The sequence below is a fragment of the Paramormyrops kingsleyae genome, chromosome 1 (assembly GCF_048594095.1).
Source record: "Paramormyrops kingsleyae isolate MSU_618 chromosome 1, PKINGS_0.4, whole genome shotgun sequence".
NCBI lineage: Eukaryota > Metazoa > Chordata > Actinopteri > Osteoglossiformes > Mormyridae > Paramormyrops > Paramormyrops kingsleyae.
In genome coordinates, this window is record NC_132797.1 from 67,652,583 (window position 1) to 67,676,197 (window position 23,615).

Genomic DNA, 23,615 nt, shown 5'->3' on the forward strand with positions numbered 1-23,615 from the left:
CTTCATGTCCAACATCAATGTCTGACCTCACAAATGCTATTCTGGATGAATGGGCAAAAATTCCCACAAACACACTCCATAAACTTGTGGAAAGCCTTCACAGAAGGGGGGACCAACTCCATTTTGATGCAATATGGCTTTACAATGGGACATCATGAACAGGTCATGCATGTGTAATGGCTAGGTATCCCAAACACTTTGTCTATTTAGTTTGTATTGTGGTACGCCGCAGACCCAGACATCACGGTGGTAGGAACAAGAGAAGATGAAACAGTTTCAAGTTATAATCCTTACTAGAACTAAACACAAGTATCACCCTGACACACATAACATGGAAATGCAGGGAGGTCTGTCACCAAACAGTAAGACACAATACAAAGGGACACGCAAGGATCAGGCAAAGATCATACACAAACGCAGGTAAGGGCACACGCGACAATTACAAATAGTGTGGAGCATGCTGGGAGATGTAAATGGGCTCTGCTATATATACAGCTCTAATCTACATTTTTAAATCCTGGTTCTACTGGCAGAAGGCTACATTGCAAGTTTGAGACACTGGGAATGACCAGAAACCAGGCAGGTAAAGGGCCGAACCAACTATTTAAATAGCAGAGATGACCGTCATCTTATCCGACAGTTTCTCGTCAACCAGAGGATGACCTCAAGGGACCTTCAAAAAGAACCGGAAACATGAAGTGCAGGTGTGAAGTGCACTGCTAGGACATTTCGTATGAAGCTGGACTGAGGCCCCATAAAGCCAGGAAGAAGCCCTTCATTAATGTGAAACGAAGAAGAAACAGGTTGCAGTTTGCAAAAGAAAATATACTATTCACAGATGCACACCCATAAATTGAAAAATGAGTGAAACAAAAAATTGTGCTGAGGTACTGTGGTCTCAGTTTTTTCCAGAGCTGTACGTCAGGGTCGGTCCCTGTCCTGCCCCATTGGTATGTCTGTTCCCTCTTTGCCCAGCAGATGTCGCTGGTCATCCTGTGTCCTTAACTTCGTATTTCCATGTTCCCTGTAATTTTGTGTTTTCTTGGTTTATTATGTATTTCAGTTACAGTTCCTTGTTTTTGCTCCTTGTTCCCTAGTTGTAGTAGGTTCGGTTTTCCTTGTTTTAGTTTGCCTTGGTGTTTGAACCTTTTGTATCTGATAATTGACCTCACCTGCTCCTTGTTGCCCCAAATCATGTAACTGTCGGCACCTGGCCCTTGTTTGCCCATGTTATCCATGTATATAGGTACCTGTCCTTGCCTTGTTTCCTCAGTTGGTCATTGTGGTTGTTACTGTGTGTTTTATCTGATGTTGCCCTGTGTTTGTCGCTGGTCTGTTATGGTTGTTCATGTATTCCGAGGCGAGTACACCGGGCACTGCCACGTCCAGAACAGAACACATGAGACAAAGGACCTGGGAAACAGGGCACAAAAAAACAACACAGTACACAGGACCTGGGATCAGGGAATCGGGGTAGGACCAGACGAGACAAAATGAGACAACAGCGAAACCAGGTGAACTAAACAGACTGGACAAGGACACTAATGGCACTGCCATCAAGAACCGAGCTGTACCCGAGCCAAACCGTGAACTGGTGGTTTTCCCTTGAAAAGTATGTGAACCGTACCCAAGCCGTATCCGAGCCGGAACCACGCTGACCTGGCCCTGCTTACTAGCGTGGCTGAAAGCGTGACCAAACCTAGCTGGCTGCGTCATCGCCTGATTAGTCGAAATGCAGAGAGATACCGGTGTTCTGTGCATGGATTATCTGAAAGAAAAAGTATACATATTCTATATTTTGTATTACTCATTATTAATAATATTGCACATCGCAAAGTATTGATGCTGCAGTGGTCATCTTAAGTTGGAATGTTATTCTTTATGTTTAGCAATCTAAAACAATTAACCACTTCTTGAAAATGAAGGACTTTAGACTATTGGAAAAGTGGCAGAAACTCTCTAGTCCGGCGTTTCCAGAAAATGTCTGCCAAATACTGCACTTGCTTCCATCTTTTTCTGGAGTACATATTTTCCTTCTGAAATGTCCCTGGTGGCCGTGAAGAGTGTACTTTCATCAGAAATAAGTGGCTGAGTGTGAGCACTTCTTTAGGGTCGTCTGTGACTCTTGTAATTAGTCTACTGTTCACAATTTCCTCGACTTCACGAAACAATGTCTGAAGGCTTCCATCATCACAGTGCTGCTGTTGTAGTGGCGGATTAAGTATCTTTCTCACAGTCCTTTTCTGTATTTCCCAGACACCACCCCCAAAAATGTGAACCTGCTGGGGGGTTAAAAATCAAGTACCTCCTTTCTGCAGCATTGTTTTAGAAATCTTGGACTTATTCCAAGCCTTGATTGATTCACGCATCTCACATTCAGCTCCCACTAGATTTGTACCGTTATCTGATTTTATGACAGGTACTTGTCCTCTCCTAGCAACGAATCTTCTGACTGCATTAATGCATGAGTCAGTCTCAAGGGAGTCAGCAACTTCCATGTGTGTCACTCTGATAGTGAGACAGGTAAAGAAAACCCCATATCGTTTCTCCAAACTGTGACCACGCTTACATCGGTAAATAGTGGCTTGTCTGGCATCAAGCAATCTGCAGGTAAGTTTGCCATTTTTCATTCACATGATCTTGCTGAAATCTTCCTGCATGTAATGCACTTAGACAATATCTTTCAAATAGCAGAGTTAGCTTAGGGAATCCAAAATCGTGGTCTCAGATTAGATAGCACGAAATTTCTTCTAACGTGTCCTACTTCCTTGTGAATATGTCCGAGTGTTAAAGTAGACAGACGGTGATCCTTTGGAAGAATCATCGGCAGGTAAAGCAGAATATTGCAGTCTTCCACCAACTCTTTAAGTTCCATCATGAATAACAGGATCAAGCTTGATTATATAACTAGATAAGCTTGCTGAGCCACGTTCACATCTGCAGCACTTACAGTCCTTGACCTTTTCATTTCCACGTTGTCAGTCAGCGTTTCTGGTGACAAATCAGGTAAGGTTGGCCAGTATTTGTATTCTTCTCTCAAGTAATCTGGTCCATGAATCCAAGAAAACTCTCTGTGTTCATGTCGCTTGAAGCAAAATCAGCTGAGTTCAACTCAGTGTTAAAATATTTCCACTGACTTGATTGGTATTTTCTCTGACAATCGACACTCTGTTTGTAACAAAGGTCTAATTCTGTCATTGGCAATGTACCTCAGCACAGTATTACTGTCCGACCAAAACATACCTTCAGTTGCATCTGCAGCTCCTTTCTCATTAATTTGTCCATCTTTACAGCAACAGCAGCTGCTGTCAGTTCCAGTCATGGAATGGTGATCTGCTTTAAGGGTGAAACCATATACATCCCCATAATGAATGAAGTATGAACGTCTCTCCTTTCATTGACAACATGTAGGTAACCACCCAGTAACCTTCCTTGCTTGCGTGAGCAAAATGATGCAGTTCTGCCATCACAACTGTTCCACAACCAAGTGGCTTGACACATCGATCAACAGAGAAGATCAGAAATCCACATCCCCCATTTGTAGGCTAGTTCATCCGGAATGGTCTCATTTCATGACAATTTCCTTCTTCAGAGGTCCCGTGAAATCACCTTTGCTGGAAGAGTTATAGGAGACACAGATCCTAATGGATCGTAGATAGAGCTTACAAATGAAAGAATACCATGCCAGGCATCTTGCATTAATCATTAATCGTGAACTTAAAGGAGTCAGATTCAATACATCAATTCACCGACTCACTCTCTCTTCAAGTAATGTGTCACGAGTAAAAATCAAATCTTTAACATTTTTGCTGTCTTTGTTTCGGGAATGGAGGCAAGAACAACCTTGCTGTTACTCATCCACTCTGTGAGGTGAAACCCTCTACTTGCACACAACACTGTTACATCCCTCACAACTGCACCTGCCTGGCTTTCAGTTCACACCAATGTAAGACAGTCATCCATGTCGAAATGGCTCAGCACTGCACTTACAGCAAAAGGTGAAAGTGTGTCTCTGGCATCCTCAGCTATCTTCCTCAGTGTGTAGTTGGCACAGCTAGGGGAAGATGTGACACCAAACACATGTACCACCATCTTGTCGTCTTGCAAGGGTTTGCTGTATCAATGTCCTCCTGGGGTACCTTAACTTGATGATACATGGCCTCTATGTCAGACTTTAAGGCAACACGTTCATGGCTGAACCCTGTTAACACTCCACACAATGTATTTGTGAGGTCAAGACCTTGTAGCAGTTCTGAGTTCAAAGACTTGCCTTGATGTTCATCAGGTTCTTTAACTGCAAAGCCTTTGTTGAGCAAGTCCACCATAAAGGCTTGATATTCCTTATGGAACTCCTTATTCTTAATGAACTCAGATTTGTTGCTCAATGTACAGCTATGTTTCGACGATTTGATATCACAACAGATTTATTTCTCAAGGGTATGCCTATATTGTAATGTCCATCAGTCTTTGTAACTGTACTGGAAAGAGAATCCATGAACATAATATCTTCTTGAGACACTTCCTGTTGCTCTTCACTGCCTCTCTCTGGAAAGTCATGGTTAAACCGTTGTAGCAGCAGGAGTTCAACATTGGCAATAAGAGATGCATTTGACTGAAATGTCCTGTTCACTGTGACAGTAGCTATTAAAGTTTTCTCCTTTAAGAGACCCATTGACAACACAGCCTAGAACTGTCATACTGCATATGGGTCATCATCTTTACTATAAATGATTTCCTATGGTTCCATTACATCCAACTAAGTAACCAACATCTGCATCTATGCGTGGCAACTGACTTCCACGCAGATGAGGCCAGTTATCTACATTCCTACAGAGGTTTGTCCTTCTTGCTTACTGGAATATTTGAGTGTGTGAAAACATCAGATAAGTCAAGCTAAGTGTTCTCATTTACACCACATACTTCCAAATCTGACAACATATAACTTGGCACTGATATCTCCTGGCTCATTGTACAAAGCAAGATGTGACTTTTCCTTCCCTGAAGTCTAACTTGCTTCATTAAACTCTCAGAGCAGAATGTGGCTTGGCTTCATATGTTTCTATTACTTCGTTACTCTTTTTTGACTTGATGCGTACAGGTGCCATTGGAAAAACATAGTTATTGTTTCCAGCCCCAGTGACTCCAACAGGTCCGCCCTGAATATATATGGGTTCTGACAGAAACAAAAAATACACAACTCTGTATCAAGAGAGATATATTCCCAATAAAATTTCCATCCTCCTACTTAGAAAAGTACTTCAAAATAGCAGATCTGAATGGTTTTGTAATGCAAGGCCCAATCCAAAACTATACCCTCGACATTCCGCCTTCATTTCGAGTCACACTCCCGCTGAGTCACCCTCACAACACGCCCTATGCACTTAAACTGAAGGAAACTGTCACAAGAAAGATTTGAGACAGACTTGCCCTCGCAGCGCCTTTTACAGTCTTCTTTACCGGAAAGAGGAAATGCATTACGTAGTGATTTGACAACATGAAGAAGCTGTATTGTATTTTTTTTAATGACATATCAGTTATTTTAAAAAGCGCAAAGCTTATCTAATGCGAGAAGACGACGGCTACGTCGTCTTATTTGCACTGACTGAGAAATTTGAAGTATGCATAATTTGTAAAGTACACAAAATCTCTCTTATTTTCTTATCTGTATTGACCAGATGCAAATAGCTACTTTCCTAATTTTTTTTTTCTGCAGTGATGAATTATAACATGTTACATAGACTTTCTGTGTGTATTTCACAGTGCTGTTAGAATCCAATTATTACATCATCAAGAACATGACATTGTGTATTTTTTTTCTTTTTTCTCGCTGTTATGTTTCCTGTGCGCTATGAATTGTGGGATATGGAAGTGGTAGTGGAATCGCGCGAGCCACCGTCGTTGCTGACTCGTTAAAGGAGGGCATAATGGACCACTCCCCCTGAGCCCTTGCTGCTTTGAGACACACTTCAACATGGTGACGGGTCTCGGGAACGCGTAATCGAAGGCGGAGTGGTGAGGCGGAGTGTGTAGGGACCGGTTTGGGATTGGGCCCAAATTTGCGCAAGTGAATGCTAATTCCACTAGTGTTTGATACTTGCATAACAAGGCAATTCTCACAGATGTACTAGTGGAAATTAACACACTGTAAAAAAAATTACAAAAATAATAATTGCACATAGTTAATCATGGTGTACACCATGTGAACAATACATCTCTTCGGTTTTATGTCACCGTCACTCTTCAAACTTGGCATCGCCTTTACTGACCCCCCCCTTCAGCCAGCTGGAACTGTGCTGGGACTGGTGTCTCTTCGCAGTATGGCATGGGTATGGGTTGGCTTTCCTGTACGCCAGTGGAAAGCAGCATATGAAGAAGGGGAACCAAGACTGATAGGTGAAGTACAAAAAAAGAGGGAGGGAGGAGCAGGTAGGAGGGACTGGGACCAACCTACACATGAAGAACAAAGCAAGGACCAGCACTACAACAAACACTACCCAAACTAATACCCACAATGACTATCACCTTACCACAATGACAACCACAATGACGGATCTGGGGAGAGGGCACATATATACACCGAACACGATTAACAAACTCGAGACAGGTGTGGATGGTTAAGACATTAGGGCTGGGAACAATCCTATGATTATGTGGAGGCCAGCGAGCTCTGCTGGCCAAACGGAGACACGATGGACGTGGATCATGACAGAATCCAAGAGACTGGGCCAAAATAATCCAGAGTGTCCAATATTAACCTAGCGCTGGGTGGCCAGTTAACTCAGGTTAGGTTGTTCTTAACCCAGATTTTTTTTTTAGAGTATAGGTGAAAGATTCTGTGAACCTTTTGAAACCTGGGTCAATGACCCGGTGGCAGCACAAACCGACAGGACACTTACCTCTAAATGTGTAATTTGAGCTGATGTGGTCTGCGCTACACAAGTCAAGCTCCCTTGACTGAAGTGATCAGAATCAGGGCCCGGTCTTCTCCAAGTATTTTGCCAGAGTTCTTTTTTGACATATTTGGATGTGAGATATAACTAACACTGGATCTAATGGGAGCATCGCACCATGAATGCAATTAATGACGGACATTGATTTGTTCTTGGTCTTACTGAGAGTAAACTGTAGATAACATAAATATTTCTTTTGCGTACCGGGTTTTTTTTCAATATCTGTGAGCTTATTTTTCATTTAAAATTTTTCATTTTGTTTTATGAAATATATGAAGGAACAATGCCTGGATCAGTCACACTACGCAGCATCAAAAACGTTGGGCAGGAAAACAGAGCTTACGACGTGTCTGATGCAGGTAAGGAATCAGCTATTTGTCAGTAGTGCTGCTGTTCGTACTGAATGTTCTTGAAGAAAAGCTGCTGCAAATCATTTGTCCAATTATCCATTTTATCTCAGCAATAATAGCAGAACCTCTACAGTAAACTACGTATAAAATTGAAAGAATTTGATTTAGGCGTCACACCTCCAACACTGTGGGTTCAATTTCCAGCTGGTAGTTCAGTTTCGTCCCACAAATTGCCCTTAATACGCAGTTATTCGTGTGCCCTGTGATATTCAGGCTGATCAGCCAGCAGGTCCCTTGCATCGTACCCTGGCCCTTTGGGATACATTTCAGATGTACTTTAACTATGTAGTGGAGGAAATGAATGCCAAATGGATGATGACTATAATATAATATCATTGGTTTAAGCATTAACAACTGACTAATATTTATTTTCATTTCTAATTTTCAATAACAGAAAATGATGGCGTTTACATGTAAGTTGAATTATTAATTACATAACCGTGGTACTACTAATTCAGCATAAAGTGATCAGATTTCAAGAGTATATTTTCTGTATCCTGCCACAGGACAATGAAAGGCCACGGAGTTAATAAACCGTAAGTTAAATACTCTTTTCTTCCATTACTCGGTTTTTATTGTTGCATTTAAAGATACATTTTTCTCATGGTAGAACAAGACGTAAGAAGGAAGAAGAGGCGATCAGGATCGGTTTCTTTCAGCTGGTAATATGAGTTTCATCATACTGGAAAGCACTTGTTTGCAAGCTGTATTGCAAGCCAACTGGGTCTCCCATCCTCCTTGTCCAGTTTCGCTTCGCAGGATGCCAGGAGGTCCTGATGATGGTGGCCGGAAGCTTCTGCGCTGTTCTCCACGGCGCCGCGCAGCCCTTGATGCTGCTAGTGTTTGGGCTGTTGACAGACACCTTCATCGAGTACGACATTGAGCTGCAGGAGCTGAATGATCCCCAAAAGCACTGTTACAACAATACAATACTGTATAAAAACCTGTCAGCCAATGACAACTTGAACATGACAAGAAAATGTGGGTAAGATAGTCCCGCATACAAGAATGGGTTGAGTACAGTAACACATTAACGTAGAACATTCCAGCACGATAAGGTTCATGTAAGCCTACAAATGAGAAAAATCTGTTGAATTTACATTTAGAATGATATGTATAACACAAAAAGATTACTGATGCACAACATACAACGTACACAGATACACTGTATATGGATTATGTTATATTCCCCTTGATTTAATTGTTTTTCTAATTTTTAAAATTTGTTTCAGGATGTTGGACATTGAGTATGAAATGACATATTTTGCCTACTATTACCTCGGTATCGGAGCAGCAGTTTTTCTTTTAGGGTACTGCCAGGTAAGTTACTCTACCTTAGTGAGTATTTTTTTTTTTTCAAAATAAAAGGCTAAAAATTGTTATTATGAACATTGGGCACCAGTTACAAAATGGAAAGCCAGCACTGATTACACAAATCTGTTTGCGTTTAACTGTGGGAAACCTTATTTTGGCTGCTCTGTCCTAACAGATCTCCTTGTGGGTGGCTGCAGCAGCGCGTCAGATTCAGAGAATCAGGACGGTGTATTTCCGGAAGGTTATGAGGATGGAGATAGGATGGTTTGATTGCAATTCGGTCGGGGAACTCAACACCCGCATGTCAGAGTGAGTCATACCTGTCAAGTTTTGGATTTGAAAATAAGGGGTAATTTTCCGGCACCCACCGTGAGCCACCCCACCACCCCAACCAAGCTCCAGTATCCCTTACATTTTACAACAAACAAACAAACAAATTTATTTTTGTATAGCGCATTATCACAACATTACATTGTCCCAAAGCGCTTTACAGCATCCCCACCCAAAGCCCCCAGTGAGTAAGCCATAGGCGACAGTGGCAAGGAAAAACTCCCTAGAAGGAAGAAACCTTGATAGGGACCAGACTCAAAGGGGGAGCCCATCCTCCAGGGGCCGGCAGGGAGAGTCAAATACAGTTAAATCTGAAACACAAACGGGGAGCAGGGGGGAGATGACAAGCCGGTGCCAACACTCCCTCCAATCGCCAGGCAGCCAGAAGGCAGGGAGCGGGTCATACAAGGAAGATGACACAGGCAGAACGGCGAGCTGGATGCACGGACGTCATTGGTAGTGGCGACGTCACATGTTGCAGGGTGTGCTGGACATCTTGATAGATTGAGGGCTCCAGACAGCACCCCCCAGGAGAAGGTGGTGGAAATAAATGCAATTAGTCAAAGTAAGGGAGACTATAGGCAGTGCTAAAAGTTAGATGAGTGCAATATGAAGTGCAATGCTCCGGCAGATATGGCTATGGCAGCATAAGTAGGAGGGAGAGGCAAGTGGGAATGCAGGCATGGGGAGTCCCTGAAATGTCAGTACTCCAATCCCACAAGCGATTGTGAAGCTAGAGTGACAGCACTGTCAATTCAGTTTATCCAAAGCCAATGGCACCGATCCCCACCCAGCTCTACACCTCACACTATAGGTTTAACTGGGAGTGAGAAGCTAGCTAGAGCTAGGACTAGTGTCCCTATAAGCTAAACTAAATAGGTGTGTTTTTAGTCAAGACTTGAATATTGAAAGTGAGCCTGAAACCCGCACATCCGGTGGAAGACCGTTCCACAGCTGAGGAGCTCTGTAGGAGAAAGCTCTGCAGCCTGCCGTAGATCTTTCTACCCTAGGTACTAACAGATATCCCGCACCTTGAGATCGAAGCAAGCGTGGGGGATTGTATGTGGTCAGCAGATTATTAAGGTAGTCTGGTGCAAGGCCATTCAGTGCTTTATAGGTTAACAGCAGTATTTTATAGTCAATCCGAGACTTAACTGGTAACCAATGAAGGGAGGATAAGACTGGTGTGATGTGATCAAATTTTTTAGTGTTTGTGAGAACTCTGGCTGCCGCATTTTGTACCAGCTGAAGTTTATTTAAGGAACCAGACGGGCAACCAGAAAGGAGGGCATTACATTAAAATAACCACTTGTCATTTACATTTTATTTTCATTACAAATTTTCTTGTAATTTCTCATGTTCACTCATATGGCTCTCTGGCATTTATTGATGACTTATTATACAGATTCATTGCAGACTTTGTATCCTTGTTGAAGTCGTCACAGAAGGTGAAAGTAACGTTGTTTTTGGCACACAGCATTGCCATTTAAACCTCCGCATACCTGGTTAATGCTGTAAATGACCTGCAGACTACTGCAGGTGGCAGTTCTCGCGAGGCTACTGACAGTTCAGTTTGGAGAGGCAGAGGGATTTTTTTTAAAATGATATTATAATACGGGAGATTTACGGGAAAATACTAATACGGGAGGACGGCGGGAAAGAGGGGTAAAATACGGTAGTTTCCTGGCCAAAACGGGAGACTTGACAGCTATGGAGTAGGTGGAGAGCAGCCTAAACACCTATCTCAGCTAAGCCGAGGACTCTTCTTGATCTCTGATTAGATGGCAACACTATCATAAGGGAACCTGTATGTTTCGCACATTTAAAACAAAACATAATTAAATATAAATATTCATGGTCGCATGTGTGTGTGCGTTTTATGTGTATATTACATAAGACCAACTGTCCTCACAATGTGATAAATACCTGTTATTTTGCTGTTGTGGGGATCACTGTTTCGGTCCCCACAAGGGGAAACACAATTTTATAATAGAGTATAATAGAGAATACTTATGGTTAAGGTTAGGGCTGGGAAGGGGTTAAGGTCGTCATGTTGGGATTAGAGTTTTCCCCATAGAAATGAATGGAGAGTCCCCACAAAGATATAATTGCAAACCTGTGTGTGTGTGTGTGTGTGTCCTGCCATCAGCTGGTACCCTATCTATGGTATTCCCTTGCCTTGATACTTATGCCTCCTGGTTTAGGCTCCAGAATCTCCATCACCATTTACTGGGTAAGATGGGTGGATGTTTACATATATACAATATCTTTACACAATGCTAAAGCAAAATAAAAGAAATGAGCTTCATTCAACACCAATAAACACGGTAGACAGGAAAGCACTTTGGACATAAGGCAGCTCGTGTAGGTTCTGAATGGGACGTGAGATTTGTGATGCATTGGCTCATGAGCTAACCTGTAATACTGCCACATGTGTATAACCTGAAGTGCTTATCTATAACATGTCTATAACATGTCTATAACATGTCTATAACATGCTCACAAAGCAAACATTTAAAACTCATTTGATGGGTCATTGTTGCAACATGCTACACAGCTTTAACAACATCAAAGTATCACCCCAGGGCCTTTATTAGCACAAAGAAAAGGTCTGTGTTACCCATCCAATGCACTTTAAACATCAAAGCAAAGTAAGCTTTGCAGAATCTTTCAGCGTTCAGATCCTGAAGGGTGATGTTTGCTAAATATTAATTCCAGAATCCGTTAAATTCACCCCCATATTCCCAGTTATACCTGCTTCAAATTCTTAAGAAGCACTTTGATGTGAACATGATTGATTGATTGTTGACACACCACAGCAGAACAAAACAATGTGTCCTTTGCATTTAACCCACATGTGACATAGTAATAGGCAGCTATTATTTAGCACCAAGGGACCAGTACCCTGCTCAGGGTACCACAGTGTCACCTTGCTGGTCAGGGATTTGAACCTTTCACTCATAAGCAAACTTCCCTAGCGATTAGACTACCACTGCCTCACTGTGTGGCATAAATATGGAAAAAAACTGACATTGTTTATGCACTACATGGTATTGACGTGTCATACATTTCTGTATTTTTTTCCTTGAAAGATGACTTAATGCCCGTTTGTCTCACAGTGACATCAATAAGATAAACGATGCCATCTCAGATCAAGTCGGAATCTTCCTGCAACGGTTCACCACCTTCGTGTGTGGCTTCTTCATGGGCTTTGTGAAAGGATGGAAGCTGACTCTGGTCATAATCGCAGTCAGCCCTTTGATTGGACTTGGAGCTGCACTCATGGCATTAGTGAGTCTGTGGCACTTCGTGGCTCTTGTCAGGGCGTTGTTAGCCATTTCTTTAAGTCTTATTACCCCATTCTCTGCTTCCTTGCATTTTTTCTTTTTCTCGTTTGCAGTTTGTGTCGAAGCTGACGGGACTGGAACTGCAGGCCTACGCCAAAGCCGGAGCCGTGGCCGATGAAGTTCTCTCATCCATCAGGACTGTGGCGGCTTTCGGAGGGGAAAGGAAGGAGGTTGAAAGGTGAAGCTCAAGAAAATTGTTAACTGCAAATTAGATCTTTTTTGGATTTTTTGTGCACCCTTTACAATAACCAATATAACTCAAGCATGAATGTGTCGATATTAAGTACATTTCAAAATTTTGCTCGTCGACTTTTGACATTCAGTACGCTGGCGACAGCTTCTACTTGTATTTTGAAGGCTGCACAGACAATTGTTTACTCATTAAGTCATTTTGTGGTGCGATGCTTTCACAAGCTTTGTTTGTGAGCACACTGTAGGTGGACATTTGTTGGGTGTTGGCCGTCGCAGAAGCCATCCAAAAATGATAGGTCTTCTGTTCCTAATACAGAGTGGATTTTCAGCAATGTAGATCCGTAACCCTATCTATCCACGCAGATATGACAGAAACCTGATCTCTGCGCAGAGCTGGGGGATTCGTAAGGGTTTAATCATGGGACTGTTCACGGGATACCTGTGGCTCATCATCTTCCTGTGCTATGCTCTTGCCTTCTGGTATGGATCCAAACTTGTGTTGGACGCAAAGGAATACAGCCCAGGAACCTTATTACAGGTAGATATATATCTCCGGCAACAAGTCATAATGCATAAAGATACTGAACGTTATTCCTCAATCCCTTGATTTTCTTATATGAAATACATTTAGAAACTGCAATCATGGTTATTAACCATTGTGAACTACATGCTTATTGCAGGAAGCTAAATCCATTAAAACATTTTTCATTTTTACGATATATAGCATTAGTAGTGTATTTATGACAAAAATTTGTGGGTTTACATAACTCCCTATCCGAAGAATTTGACTAGTCTTATACTTTCTAAGAACGTCTTTAAAATATGGCAATATTTTAGCCTGCTGCATTTATCAGTGAAATACGTTGATTTACAGTAGTTAGGTAATCTTATAACGGCTGAGAACTGTAGATGTTTTATATTATGTTTAACCACCCTCTCTAGTATCTTCCAGCAAAAACTGGAAACGGAAATTTTTGTTGTCCTCCAGCGCAGATGAGAAACTGTTCTCTAGAATAGTTTGGTGTTGACAGAGCTTACTGACAGGAATGAGCCCTGATTACAGGTGTTCTTGGGCGTGCTCATAGCGGCCTTGAACCTGGGGCAGGCCTCACCTTGCCTGGAAGCTTTTGCCTCTGGGAGGGGCGCTGCCACTATCATCTTTGAGACCATTGACAGAGTGAGTCTGCATGAAGCTGGCAGATGTTAATCTGTAGCATGTGCAGTGCATAACTCACTTTACGTGTGAGGGAATTGGCTAATGCGTTTTAAGAGTTCTAAATATGTATACGCAATGCATATGATTTAATAAATGGCACACCATTGAAACCCTATACATTCTAACCCTTTGCCATTAACTTATTAAATGAATGTAAGACAATCCCAGTAACACAGAACTAAGGCTGTCGCTTTTTTGAAAAGTCAAGTTTGAACGAATTTCAAATGTCAGGCAATTTGTATGAATATATTGGAATACCTGGACTCCACCCATAAGATGTCTGGGTGGGAAAATGTTTTTTGAAATACTTTTGCGATCCCTTGCAATAGTTTTGCGTTACTAATAATGACTGTATGGGTCCATTTAAAGTACAAAATATAGAATTAATGGACTAATAAGTATAAACCTAAATGATACAGACATGTCCAGTTAAGTGTGTTTTAAGCATTAAACTATTGGGGACAAGGTGCAGTGTGTAACATTCATATATGTGTTTTATACATATTTATTAATAATTGCATTATTAATAAATTCACCATCAGTGACTGTAAACAAGACAGCTGGGCTACTGAATGTGAAGTATTTAGGTTCATCCTTGCTGTCGCGTTGCAGCAAATACCAAGTGGTGAAGTGTATAGGGAACACAAATGTATTGCAACAGAAGGCAAAATTATTGCGAGGGATCACAAAAGTATTGCGAGAGAATGCAAAAGTATTGCAAGGGAACGCAGAACTATTTAAAAAAATATTTTCCGACCCTGACGTTATAGGTGCTTCGTAGACAACAAACAATAAAATGACAACAAATGGTCTAATGTGATTATAGGCTACAGTACCACTTTAAAATTCAAATGTCGTAATTATAGTTTGAATATGAATTTTTCACATCATTTTTGAACGAATGGTCGAATATTGGTTAAAAAGTGACAGCCCTACACAGAACGCTGAACAAAATACTGTTATAAGTATACAGTATAAGGCTTTTGTCTTTTGATTTTATACACAGGAACCAGAAATTGACTGCCTGTCAGAAGCTGGCTATAAACTGGACAGAGTAAAAGGGGATATTGAGTTCCATAATGTAACCTTCAACTACCCTTCTAGGCCTGAAGTTATGGTACAGTTCTGAAGAGTTTTTTGGATGTTACAGTTTTTAAAAAGTTAACCAAACAAAATTCTTAAATGATTAGATGCATGGTATTCTGGAAGACTGTTTTTTGTTTAAGGGTAAAGTAAAAAAACAAAATATCTATCATCCTAAAAAAAAAGCTTCTCATACTGTATAAGTCAAAGAGAATGGTATTATTTAAGATTTATTTATAATAATTTGCCTATAATTATGCATTTAAAAATAAGGCCATTGCTTTTTAAAAAAGATGTATATACAAGACCAGGTAACAAATACAGATATTATTTAACAGATATTAGACCAGCTAAGTGTGCTGGTGAAATCTGGAGAGACTACAGCTTTTGTGGGGGCGAGTGGTGCTGGGAAGAGCACTGCAATTCAACTCATCCAGCGCTTTTATGACCCTGAGGAGGGAATGGTGTGTTGTGGCATCTCACATTATCTTAATATCAATTATATAATAAAGTCTCCTGATACCTTGCATATGGAACACAGTAGATCAATTCCTTGATCTACTGTCAGGTGACATTGGACGGCCATGACATCCGGGGACTGAACATCCAGTGGCTTCGATCCCTGATTGGGATTGTGGAGCAGGAGCCTGTGCTGTTTGCCACGACCATCGCTGAGAACATCCGCTACGGCCGGCCGGGCGTCTCCATGGAGGACATCGTGAAAGCAGCCAAGGAGGCCAACGCCTACAACTTCATCATGGATTTACCGCAGGTGCTGTGAGCATCCAGACGATAATGATCTTTAATCGAATGCATTCACGCCATTGACCCAGACGACCTTGTGAGATCAGAAATTCGAGACGCTGGTGGGAGAGGGCGGTGGTCAGATGAGCGGTGGTCAGAAGCAGAGGATCGCCATCGCTCGAGCTCTGGTCCGAAACCCCAGGATCCTGCTGCTGGACATGGCTACATCTGCCCTGGACAACGAGAGCGAGGCTGTGGTACAGGAGGCCCTGGATAAAGTCAGTGCTGCTCAGTCAAACATACTGGTGGTAGTTGTGACATAGTATGAAGTGATTAACTACTAACAAGGATAAACTCATGAAGTGATTAGCCACTGAAATACTGTCACATTCACAGGAAAAGGACTGTAGTCTGATTTCATAAGGATGTGAACTTCTGGGCCATTTAATTACTATAGATGGTATCTGGACTTGAAATGTGGATTCAGTTAGTCTGATTTGCAGTCTCGGATTTGCAGGTACGCATGGGCCGAACGACCATATCGATAGCCCACCGATTGTCCACAGTGAAGAATGCAGATATAATTGTGGGTTTTGAACGTGGCCGTGCTGTAGAGCGGGGGAAGCATGACGAGCTTTTAGACCGGAAGGGGGTATACTTCATGCTGGTGACCTTGCAGAGCCAAGGAGACAAAGCCCTCAGTGAAAAAGCCAAGCAAAGTGAGTCCTAATCATTCAGACCTTCCCGAGACCTAGTAGAAAGGCAGCTAAATAGAAATAATCTTCTGTTTGTTTCTCCTTGACATGATTATTCATGATCAATAGTGGCTGGAGAAGAACAAGCAGGAGATGTGGAGCCTTCTCAAAAAAGTCTTTCTCGAGCTGGGAGTTACAGAGCAAGCCTGAGGTTGGTGTCCTAAAAAGTACCAAATCTCATAATACTGGCCGACTGTCTCTGCTTATTGGTGATCCCTAGACACTGTTATTCACCTGAAAGTTTACGTGAGTGGTAAATACTCTGCCTGCAGAGCTTCTATCCGTCAAAGAACTAGATCTCAGCTGTCAAACGTCATCCCTGAGTCCTCTGTGCCCATCACCACGGACACAGAGTCCTTCATGTCTGGAGGCAACAAGGGTGAGGTTAGTCCAGATGAAGGGTGTTTGAGAACTTTCCATGTTTTTTTTTGGTGCTTGACTTTTTTCGTTATTGTGTACTCAGAGCGCTCTACCAGGAGAAGAAGAAGAAGAGCCAGTGCAGCCAGCCCCTGTTGCCAGGATCCTGAAATATAACGCCCCTGAATGGCCGTACATGCTCTTTGGTTCCATAGGAGCTGCAGTGAACGGTGGGGTCAATCCCATGTATTCACTGCTATTTAGCCAGATTCTCTCCGTAAGTCACTAAGGAGTCATGCTCAGTCGGTACGCAATGTGGACCACAACTTTAATGACTGGCAGCTCTTTCTGTGCTTCCGTAGACATTCTCCATGCCTGATATGGTGGCTCAGAGGAAGGAGATTGATGGCATTTGCTTGTTCTTTGCACTCGTCGGACTGGTTTCGTTCTTCACGCAGCTGCTGCAGGTAACTGCTCCCCTGAAAAGTCAGTCTTGGTGTTTAGACAGTTATCTAAATGCTGCAGGCCCTTACTTGGGCTCTGCCTGCGGTCTTTTAGGGCTACTCCTTCTCCAAGTCCGGCGAGCTGCTGACACGTCGACTACGACGCCTGGGTTTCCATGCCATGCTGGGCCAGGAGATTGGCTGGTTCGATGACCACAGGAACAGCCCCGGGGCGCTGACAACACGCCTGGCCACAGATGCATCTCAGGTCCAAGGGGTAAGTGAGAACACCTGCATTAAACTGCCAGCTGCTGCCGGATCACTTTTGTTCTGTGTTGTACAAAATTCTGCATCCAACAGTCAGCAGTGTACATAGGTGATCCGCTAATGAGACAAAGGAGAATAGACCAGTTTCTCTTTTCTTATGTCATGGAGCACCGATGAGCATATAATGTACATCTTTTGGTAGCCAATGGGCTTAAACATTGATTTATACAGTAAGTATGTGGAGTTGCTATTGCACATATTGGAAAACCCAAGGATGGCTTCAAGTTACATCTGTACCTATATGAAAAAAAAGAGAAGCGCTATAGAGAGTGGACAAGATCTGGCACACACAACGATTGTAGAGTCACAAAGCAGTTATTGTTTCATGAAAAACAACAGCATTGTTTATGTATAATATGAGTATCACAAAATAACGGAACAGCTGCTAATAGTTTTTCTCTCGCATCCTGTTTTATCCTAGAATTTGTTGAGTCTATTCCAAACGTTGGTCACCTACACTTCGCCGACCATGAAAGAATGCCAATCATTCTCATCAATCACCATATTCTCTGCTGTTTAGCCAATCAGGTGTATCATTCCGAGGTCCTGTGTTGTGCTTTCAGGCTACTGGCTCTCAGATAGGGATGATTGTGAACTCCCTGACCAACATTGGTGTGGCCATCATCATCTCATTCTACTTCAGCTGGAAGCTGACGCTAGTCATCTTGTGTTTCCTGCCCTTCCTGGCTCTTTCCGGAGGGTTCCAGGCCAAGATGCTTACGACGTTTGCCAAGCAGGACAAACAAGCAATGGAAGCTGCTGGACAGGTGGGCTTCCTACATGTTAAATTTCCATCAGAAATAAATTTCATATAAACGGTCCCACTTTTGCTTTTTACCCATTTCAAAGTCCTTGGGTCTCTTGCATCCTAATATGTATTTTTTAACCATTTAAAAATAATGTGAAATAATTCTCAAAAACTGAATTAATCATAATTTTACATGTCAAGGACTAGACATTAAACTGGGATGACAGTTATGATGAACACATATGTGCTGGAAGCTGAAATTTCTATGTTTCACAATGCAGATTTCAGGCGAGGCACTCAACAACATCCGCACAGTCGCAGGTCTGGGCAAAGAGAAGAGCTTTGTGGATACGTACGAAGCCCAGCTCGATGTTCCACACCAGGCGGCCATAAAGAAGGCCCATGTATATGGAGCCTGTTACGGCTTTTCCCAGTGTGTGATCTTCCTGACCAACTCCGCCTCCTACAGGTTTGGAGGCTATCTGGTACGGCAAGAAGGGCTTCACTTCAGCATGGTTTTCAGGTGAAGGTTCAACTTGGCTTATTCATCTTTGTGTCTTTTCTAATATTATTCAGTTTGAGTGTTAAAAATCTCAAACATATGAAAATGCTTCAGTAATTCCTACTTGCATCCTGCGGTGCTCACATTGTCTGCTGATCATCTCGCATTCCTGCAGGGTCATCTCTGCTATAGTTACAAGTGGAACAGCCCTCGGTCGTGCATCGTCCTACACCCCAGATTACGCCAAAGCAAAGATTTCAGCAGCAAGGTTTTTCCAACTCTTAGACCGTGTCCCCAAAATCAATGTTTACAGTGAAGAGGGAGAGAAATGGGTGAGTATTGATGCTATTTGTGATATTTCATTAGTTACTGTAGTTAAATGTCATTTGTTAGGGTCAGGAGAGGCCTGTTTCCTAAAATCATGGTTGACAGACACGGTGTGTATAGTTCATTTGCTTTTGTCATTTGACGCGTGTTTCAATGGTATGACTTCACCAGCTGTTATTGACAATGATGATGTCATTTACCTTCAGAATCTAGCCACACGGTTCTGTAAGGATGTCAGAGCAGCTACAGCTAATAACAATTAATAACAGACCCTCTGCTCACTGCTATGTTGCCACGGTATTAGAAGTTGTGCTCTCCCAAAATATCATCCACGAAACCAGACATAGCCAGAGAAACATTAAAGTGTCTGTCCCCTCGGACTGTGTCATTCAGCACAGAGAAATCGTGCACAACAGCTTTTTCAATCCAATATAGAACAGTGACCACAGAATCATTGTAATTCTGCAAAAAGCGCCATAAGACTTTTATTTAACGAATGAACTTGCTTAATATGATTTATTAAAATAAATACTGAGTTATTTACACTTTGAGAGACTTAGTCATACATTTATTAATGTTCTTAATAGTACACTAGTTGAAGACTCATTTTAAGCTTAATACTTAATACTTTAATACTGGTTATCAAATACCCTGTAACGAAATTTCCCCCTTGAATTAGACTCTCTATGTTGTATGAGACTGTAGTCAGTACAGTGGATAGACAGTTCACAGCCAGTGTTAGTAGTTGTTTCCTTTCAATTCCATCATGCCTAAATTATTAATTGGTTTAAATATATGAATATAGAAAAATATACCATAAAATGCAAGACTTGGTTTCTCTTTTCTTACCAGACTTCATCAATTTTCATTTCTATCTCAGCCTATATTTTTGTCCCTAAGCATAACAATGGCTCTCTAGTTTTCAGGGTCCTACTGGGATTTCAGTTTCCTCTCAGTCTTTGCTGAATTAGGTCATGAATTTGTTGCACTGTGAAAGGTTGTTTACCTCCCCACCTACAGGCAGATTTCAAAGGTGATATTGAATTCATCGACTGCAAGTTCACGTATCCCTCCCGGCCTGACATTCGTGTGCTGAACGGGCTGAATGTGTCAGTGAAGCCAGGCCAGACCTTGGCTTTTGTCGGCAGCAGTGGTTGTGGCAAGAGCACCAGCATCCAGCTACTGGAGAGATTCTATGACCCAGATGAAGGCAGAGTGGTGAGTGAGGATGTTTTAGTAGCTACAGTAGTTCAGCAAGAAGAACGTTGTGCTAACAACACAAAAGTTGTTGGTTCAAATCCCAGGGAGCATATATAAACTATGACCCTCTTCTATACTGTTACTTTGGATAAAAGCATCAGGTAAATGCATAAAAAGGCTTTGAGGCTGCATGATTTATGGTACAACTAGACCCTGTGGCATAAACTACAAAGAGTGATTGCTGTTATCTTAATTTGATACTGTCGGCGGTTAGCACACCCCCTATGGTTGTGGGTTCAAACCCCTCCTTGGCTCCTTGTGGAGTTTGTATGTTCTGTTTGTGTTATCTCTGAATTCTCTTGTTCCATCCCACAGACTAAAAACATGTGGCTGGCTGAACTGGGGTCTCTAAATTGCCTATAGTGTGTGAGTGTGTTCCCTGTGATGCACTGGATTCTAGCCAGAGAGCCCCCTGCTGGTGTTTCCTGGGATAGGCTCAGTGTGACACTGCACTAGATAAGCGATTATGGAAAATAAGGATAAGCGGTTATGAAAAAAGACACACGCTTTCAGGATGCGACAAAACTAAATTGCTTCCTCTAGTTTAAAATGTTATTATTTATCAAAGACGATAGCAGATTGTAATTAATGCACTGGCATAATGTATTTAAAAGCAGTTGTTGGATATTGTCTATGTCTAAGATCCGTTGCTAAGTTCATCATTCTAGGTGAAGTAATATCTAGCCATATGCATCTAGTGGTGCTTTAAGGTCCTTTAAGTGAAGCAGCTTAAATATGAAAAGTGATGGAATGAAGTAATGTTAAGTTTATAAATGATCATCTATTTACCGGTACTTGCTTTTTTCCTGCATAGTATGAAAGATCTTTTATAATTTTAATTAGTTAGGAAATGTAAGCATCCAATAGTTCAAAATGGAATATTTCAATTATTATCTGGAAAGCAAGTTAGATCAAGTCTTGTTGCTTGTGCTTAAAATGTAAACCATCCAATGACTGACATAATGTTGACGTGTTACAAAATAGCTGATTGACGGCCACGACTCCTCCAAGATCCACGTGCCGTTTCTGCGCTCGAAGATCGGCATTGTCTCCCAGGAACCTATCTTGTTCGACTGCAGCATCGCTGACAACATCAAGTATGGGGACAACCTGCGGGAGGTCAGCATGGACGATGTCATTTTCGCAGCAAAGGAGGCCCAGCTTCATGACTTTGTCATGTCCCTGCCAGAGGTACCAGCCATGGCATATATATAACACGGTTACTGCTTTTTAGTATGCAAAATCGACTAATTATCAGGCTTGGCATTTCATAGATGTGCTATTCCATCTGCTTCAGGAGTCTTTTGGCTGCCAACAATACATCAGTTTGTACTGTTTCATACGGTTTCAGATTTCGATCTGCCAGGCAATCTGCTTCGTTTATTTCATTGTTTCGCCGTCTTTTTAAATCAGAAATATGCAACCAACGTGGGCTCACAGGGCTCCCAGCTGTCCCGGGGGCAGAAGCAGCGCATTGCCATAGCCCGGGCCATTGTCAGAAACCCCAAGATCTTGCTGCTGGATGAGGCCACGTCTGCCCTGGATACAGAGAGCGAGAAGGTCCCTGCGACATTTTGAATTGGGGGCCCCTGGGTGTGAATGTGCTTGGGTTTTGTCTGCAGTCTGATCAAGAGAAATAAACATCAACATGTCGTTTGTCCTACAGACTGTTCAAGAAGCACTGGACAAAGCGAGAGAGGGCCGTACCTGCATCGTTATTGCTCACCGCCTCTCCACTATACAGCACTCTGACATCATCGCAGTGATGTCACGGGGCTGCATCATTGAAAAGGGCACCCATGACCAGCTCATGGCCCTCAAGGGTGCCTACTATAAACTGGTCACAACTGGGGCACCCATCAGCTAAACATGTTGGGACTGAACAGGGCCCAGTTTGACAAACACCTGGAACTGGGAAACACTGAAAAGCTCTCAAGGCACATTGGGATCACTAGTTATGACTGACAATTGTGAATGTTGAAGGTGGAAGCTAAGTAAGAAAAAAAACATTTAAATTTGACATGGGGAAAGAAAAAAACTGTCTCGCTGGCAAAATGTCTGACAAATACATTGTTCCCCATTGTTTTCCTTTCATGTAAATATGTATTTAAATTAAAAGTAATTTGATGAACTGCAATGTTTCAAATGTTACTTTTGAGTAATTACACATTGTAATTAATTATTGTCTTTTTGCTATATTAATTGAGTATAGAATTCTGGATCAGTTCATTCATTATTCATTATTTAGAGCTGACTTATTAAAATGCTTTGTAAATGCAATTAAAGACCATACAAAACTGTCTAATCCATGTGCTGTTAATAATTTTAGATTGAAATATTTTCCATTTTTTCTCTTTACCTCATTAATTATGAAGTTTAAATGTTTACGGTCAATAAAAAAAACATATTATGTTTTTTAATGTTTGTATTTAATATACTTCAGAATACATGTGCACATATAAGTACATAGGCCTATATGTAACTTAAAATTCATCATAAATACTCTTTTAGGGTAATGCGGTAGCTTAGTGCACAGCATGTGAAGATCACGCTTCCATGGTTGTGGGATTGATTCTTGACCCAAGCTTAGTGTGTGGTGTTTGCATTTTCTCCCCATGTTGTTGAGGATTCCCTCCTCTGTTCCAAGAACATACATTTCTGTCCATAGACTGACCTGGCCTCCCGTCCGTGCTGTGTCGTGTACTTCCTGGGTTATGGTTTGTGCTCGTATTAGATTAGTGGTCCAAAATAATGGATTGTTCAAATATGTATAGTGAAGTATCTAAGTTATTTCAAATTGTTGCTGTATATCTTTCAGTAATATATGACATACAAAAAGCTCATATAACTTTAAATTCTTAGTCAATTTAAAATATTTAGAAAGTAATAGACATTACAATGTATCTAGGGTTGCCAAGTTTGGTTAGCTGGCTGGAGTGAAATTCTCAAGTGGAGACAAGTCTGCATACACATTTATATGTATGTAACAGTTTTAATGCCTTGTAAATAGTCTGTGGGGTTTACAAACTTCCCCATCGTTTTTTATAGAGTTAATTTTAGGTTTATAATGGAGTAATATAGATTTGCCGTAAGATTTCTACCCGTGAGCCTGAGTCTGAGAGTCATGCCAGATGCGTGAGACTTGGCAGCCCTGTGTACCCAATATACAGTATTTGTCAATATCATTGTATGCAGCATGCAGCAGACTTGAGCCCTTCGCGTTTGCTTGTAGTACACAATACCGCCACCAAGCGGCCTCAACTTGCTTCTATACAACGAAGCGGTGGATCTTGGGAAGCTTTACCACATG

The 23,615-nt window shown here is 41.8% G+C and overlaps 1 protein-coding gene across 3 annotated transcripts; it reads left to right on the forward strand.

Moving 5' to 3' along the window:
* The first annotated feature begins 1,500 nt into the window (after positions 1 to 1,500).
* On the forward strand, positions 1,501 to 22,687 carry LOC111844507 (bile salt export pump-like). Of its 3 annotated transcripts, XM_072718250.1 has the most exons (29): positions 1,501 to 1,514; positions 7,229 to 7,309; positions 7,755 to 7,773; positions 7,867 to 7,896; positions 7,971 to 8,022; positions 8,107 to 8,345; positions 8,593 to 8,680; positions 8,850 to 8,983; positions 12,124 to 12,295; positions 12,405 to 12,529; positions 12,907 to 13,081; positions 13,607 to 13,720; positions 14,766 to 14,876; positions 15,181 to 15,306; positions 15,411 to 15,614; positions 15,694 to 15,864; positions 16,104 to 16,305; positions 16,411 to 16,492; positions 16,614 to 16,725; positions 16,805 to 16,975; positions 17,061 to 17,165; positions 17,257 to 17,418; positions 18,032 to 18,235; positions 18,498 to 18,739; positions 18,894 to 19,050; positions 20,066 to 20,263; positions 21,290 to 21,496; positions 21,719 to 21,865; positions 21,972 to 22,687. In XM_072718250.1, the coding sequence occupies exons 2-29, from the start codon at positions 7,234 to 7,236 to the stop codon at positions 22,170 to 22,172; spliced, it is 4,026 nt and encodes a 1,341-aa protein (XP_072574351.1). In that variant the 5' UTR covers positions 1,501 to 1,514; positions 7,229 to 7,233; the 3' UTR covers positions 22,173 to 22,687. The 3 variants fall into 3 exon arrangements, with proteins under 3 accessions (XP_072574351.1, XP_023668841.2, XP_023668914.2); XM_023813073.2 differs by lacking the exon at positions 1,501 to 1,514 and having other exon boundaries at positions 6,880 to 7,309; XM_023813146.2 differs by lacking the exons at positions 1,501 to 1,514; positions 7,229 to 7,309; positions 7,755 to 7,773; positions 7,867 to 7,896; positions 7,971 to 8,022 and having other exon boundaries at positions 8,238 to 8,341.
* Positions 22,688 to 23,615: the final 928 nt, after the last annotated feature.

Bases quoted from the DNA above. Each gene is read 5' to 3' on its own strand.
- LOC111844507 (XM_072718250.1), top strand. From the start codon at position 7,234: ATGCCTGGATCAGTCACACTACGCAGCATCAAAAACGTTGGGCAGGAA. The intron at 8,346-8,592 runs GTAAGATAGTCC...AATTTGTTTCAG, and splicing joins AACATGACAAGAAAATGTGG to GATGTTGGACATTGAGTATG. The intron at 17,166-17,256 runs GTAACTGCTCCC...GCGGTCTTTTAG, and splicing joins TCTTCACGCAGCTGCTGCAG to GGCTACTCCTTCTCCAAGTC.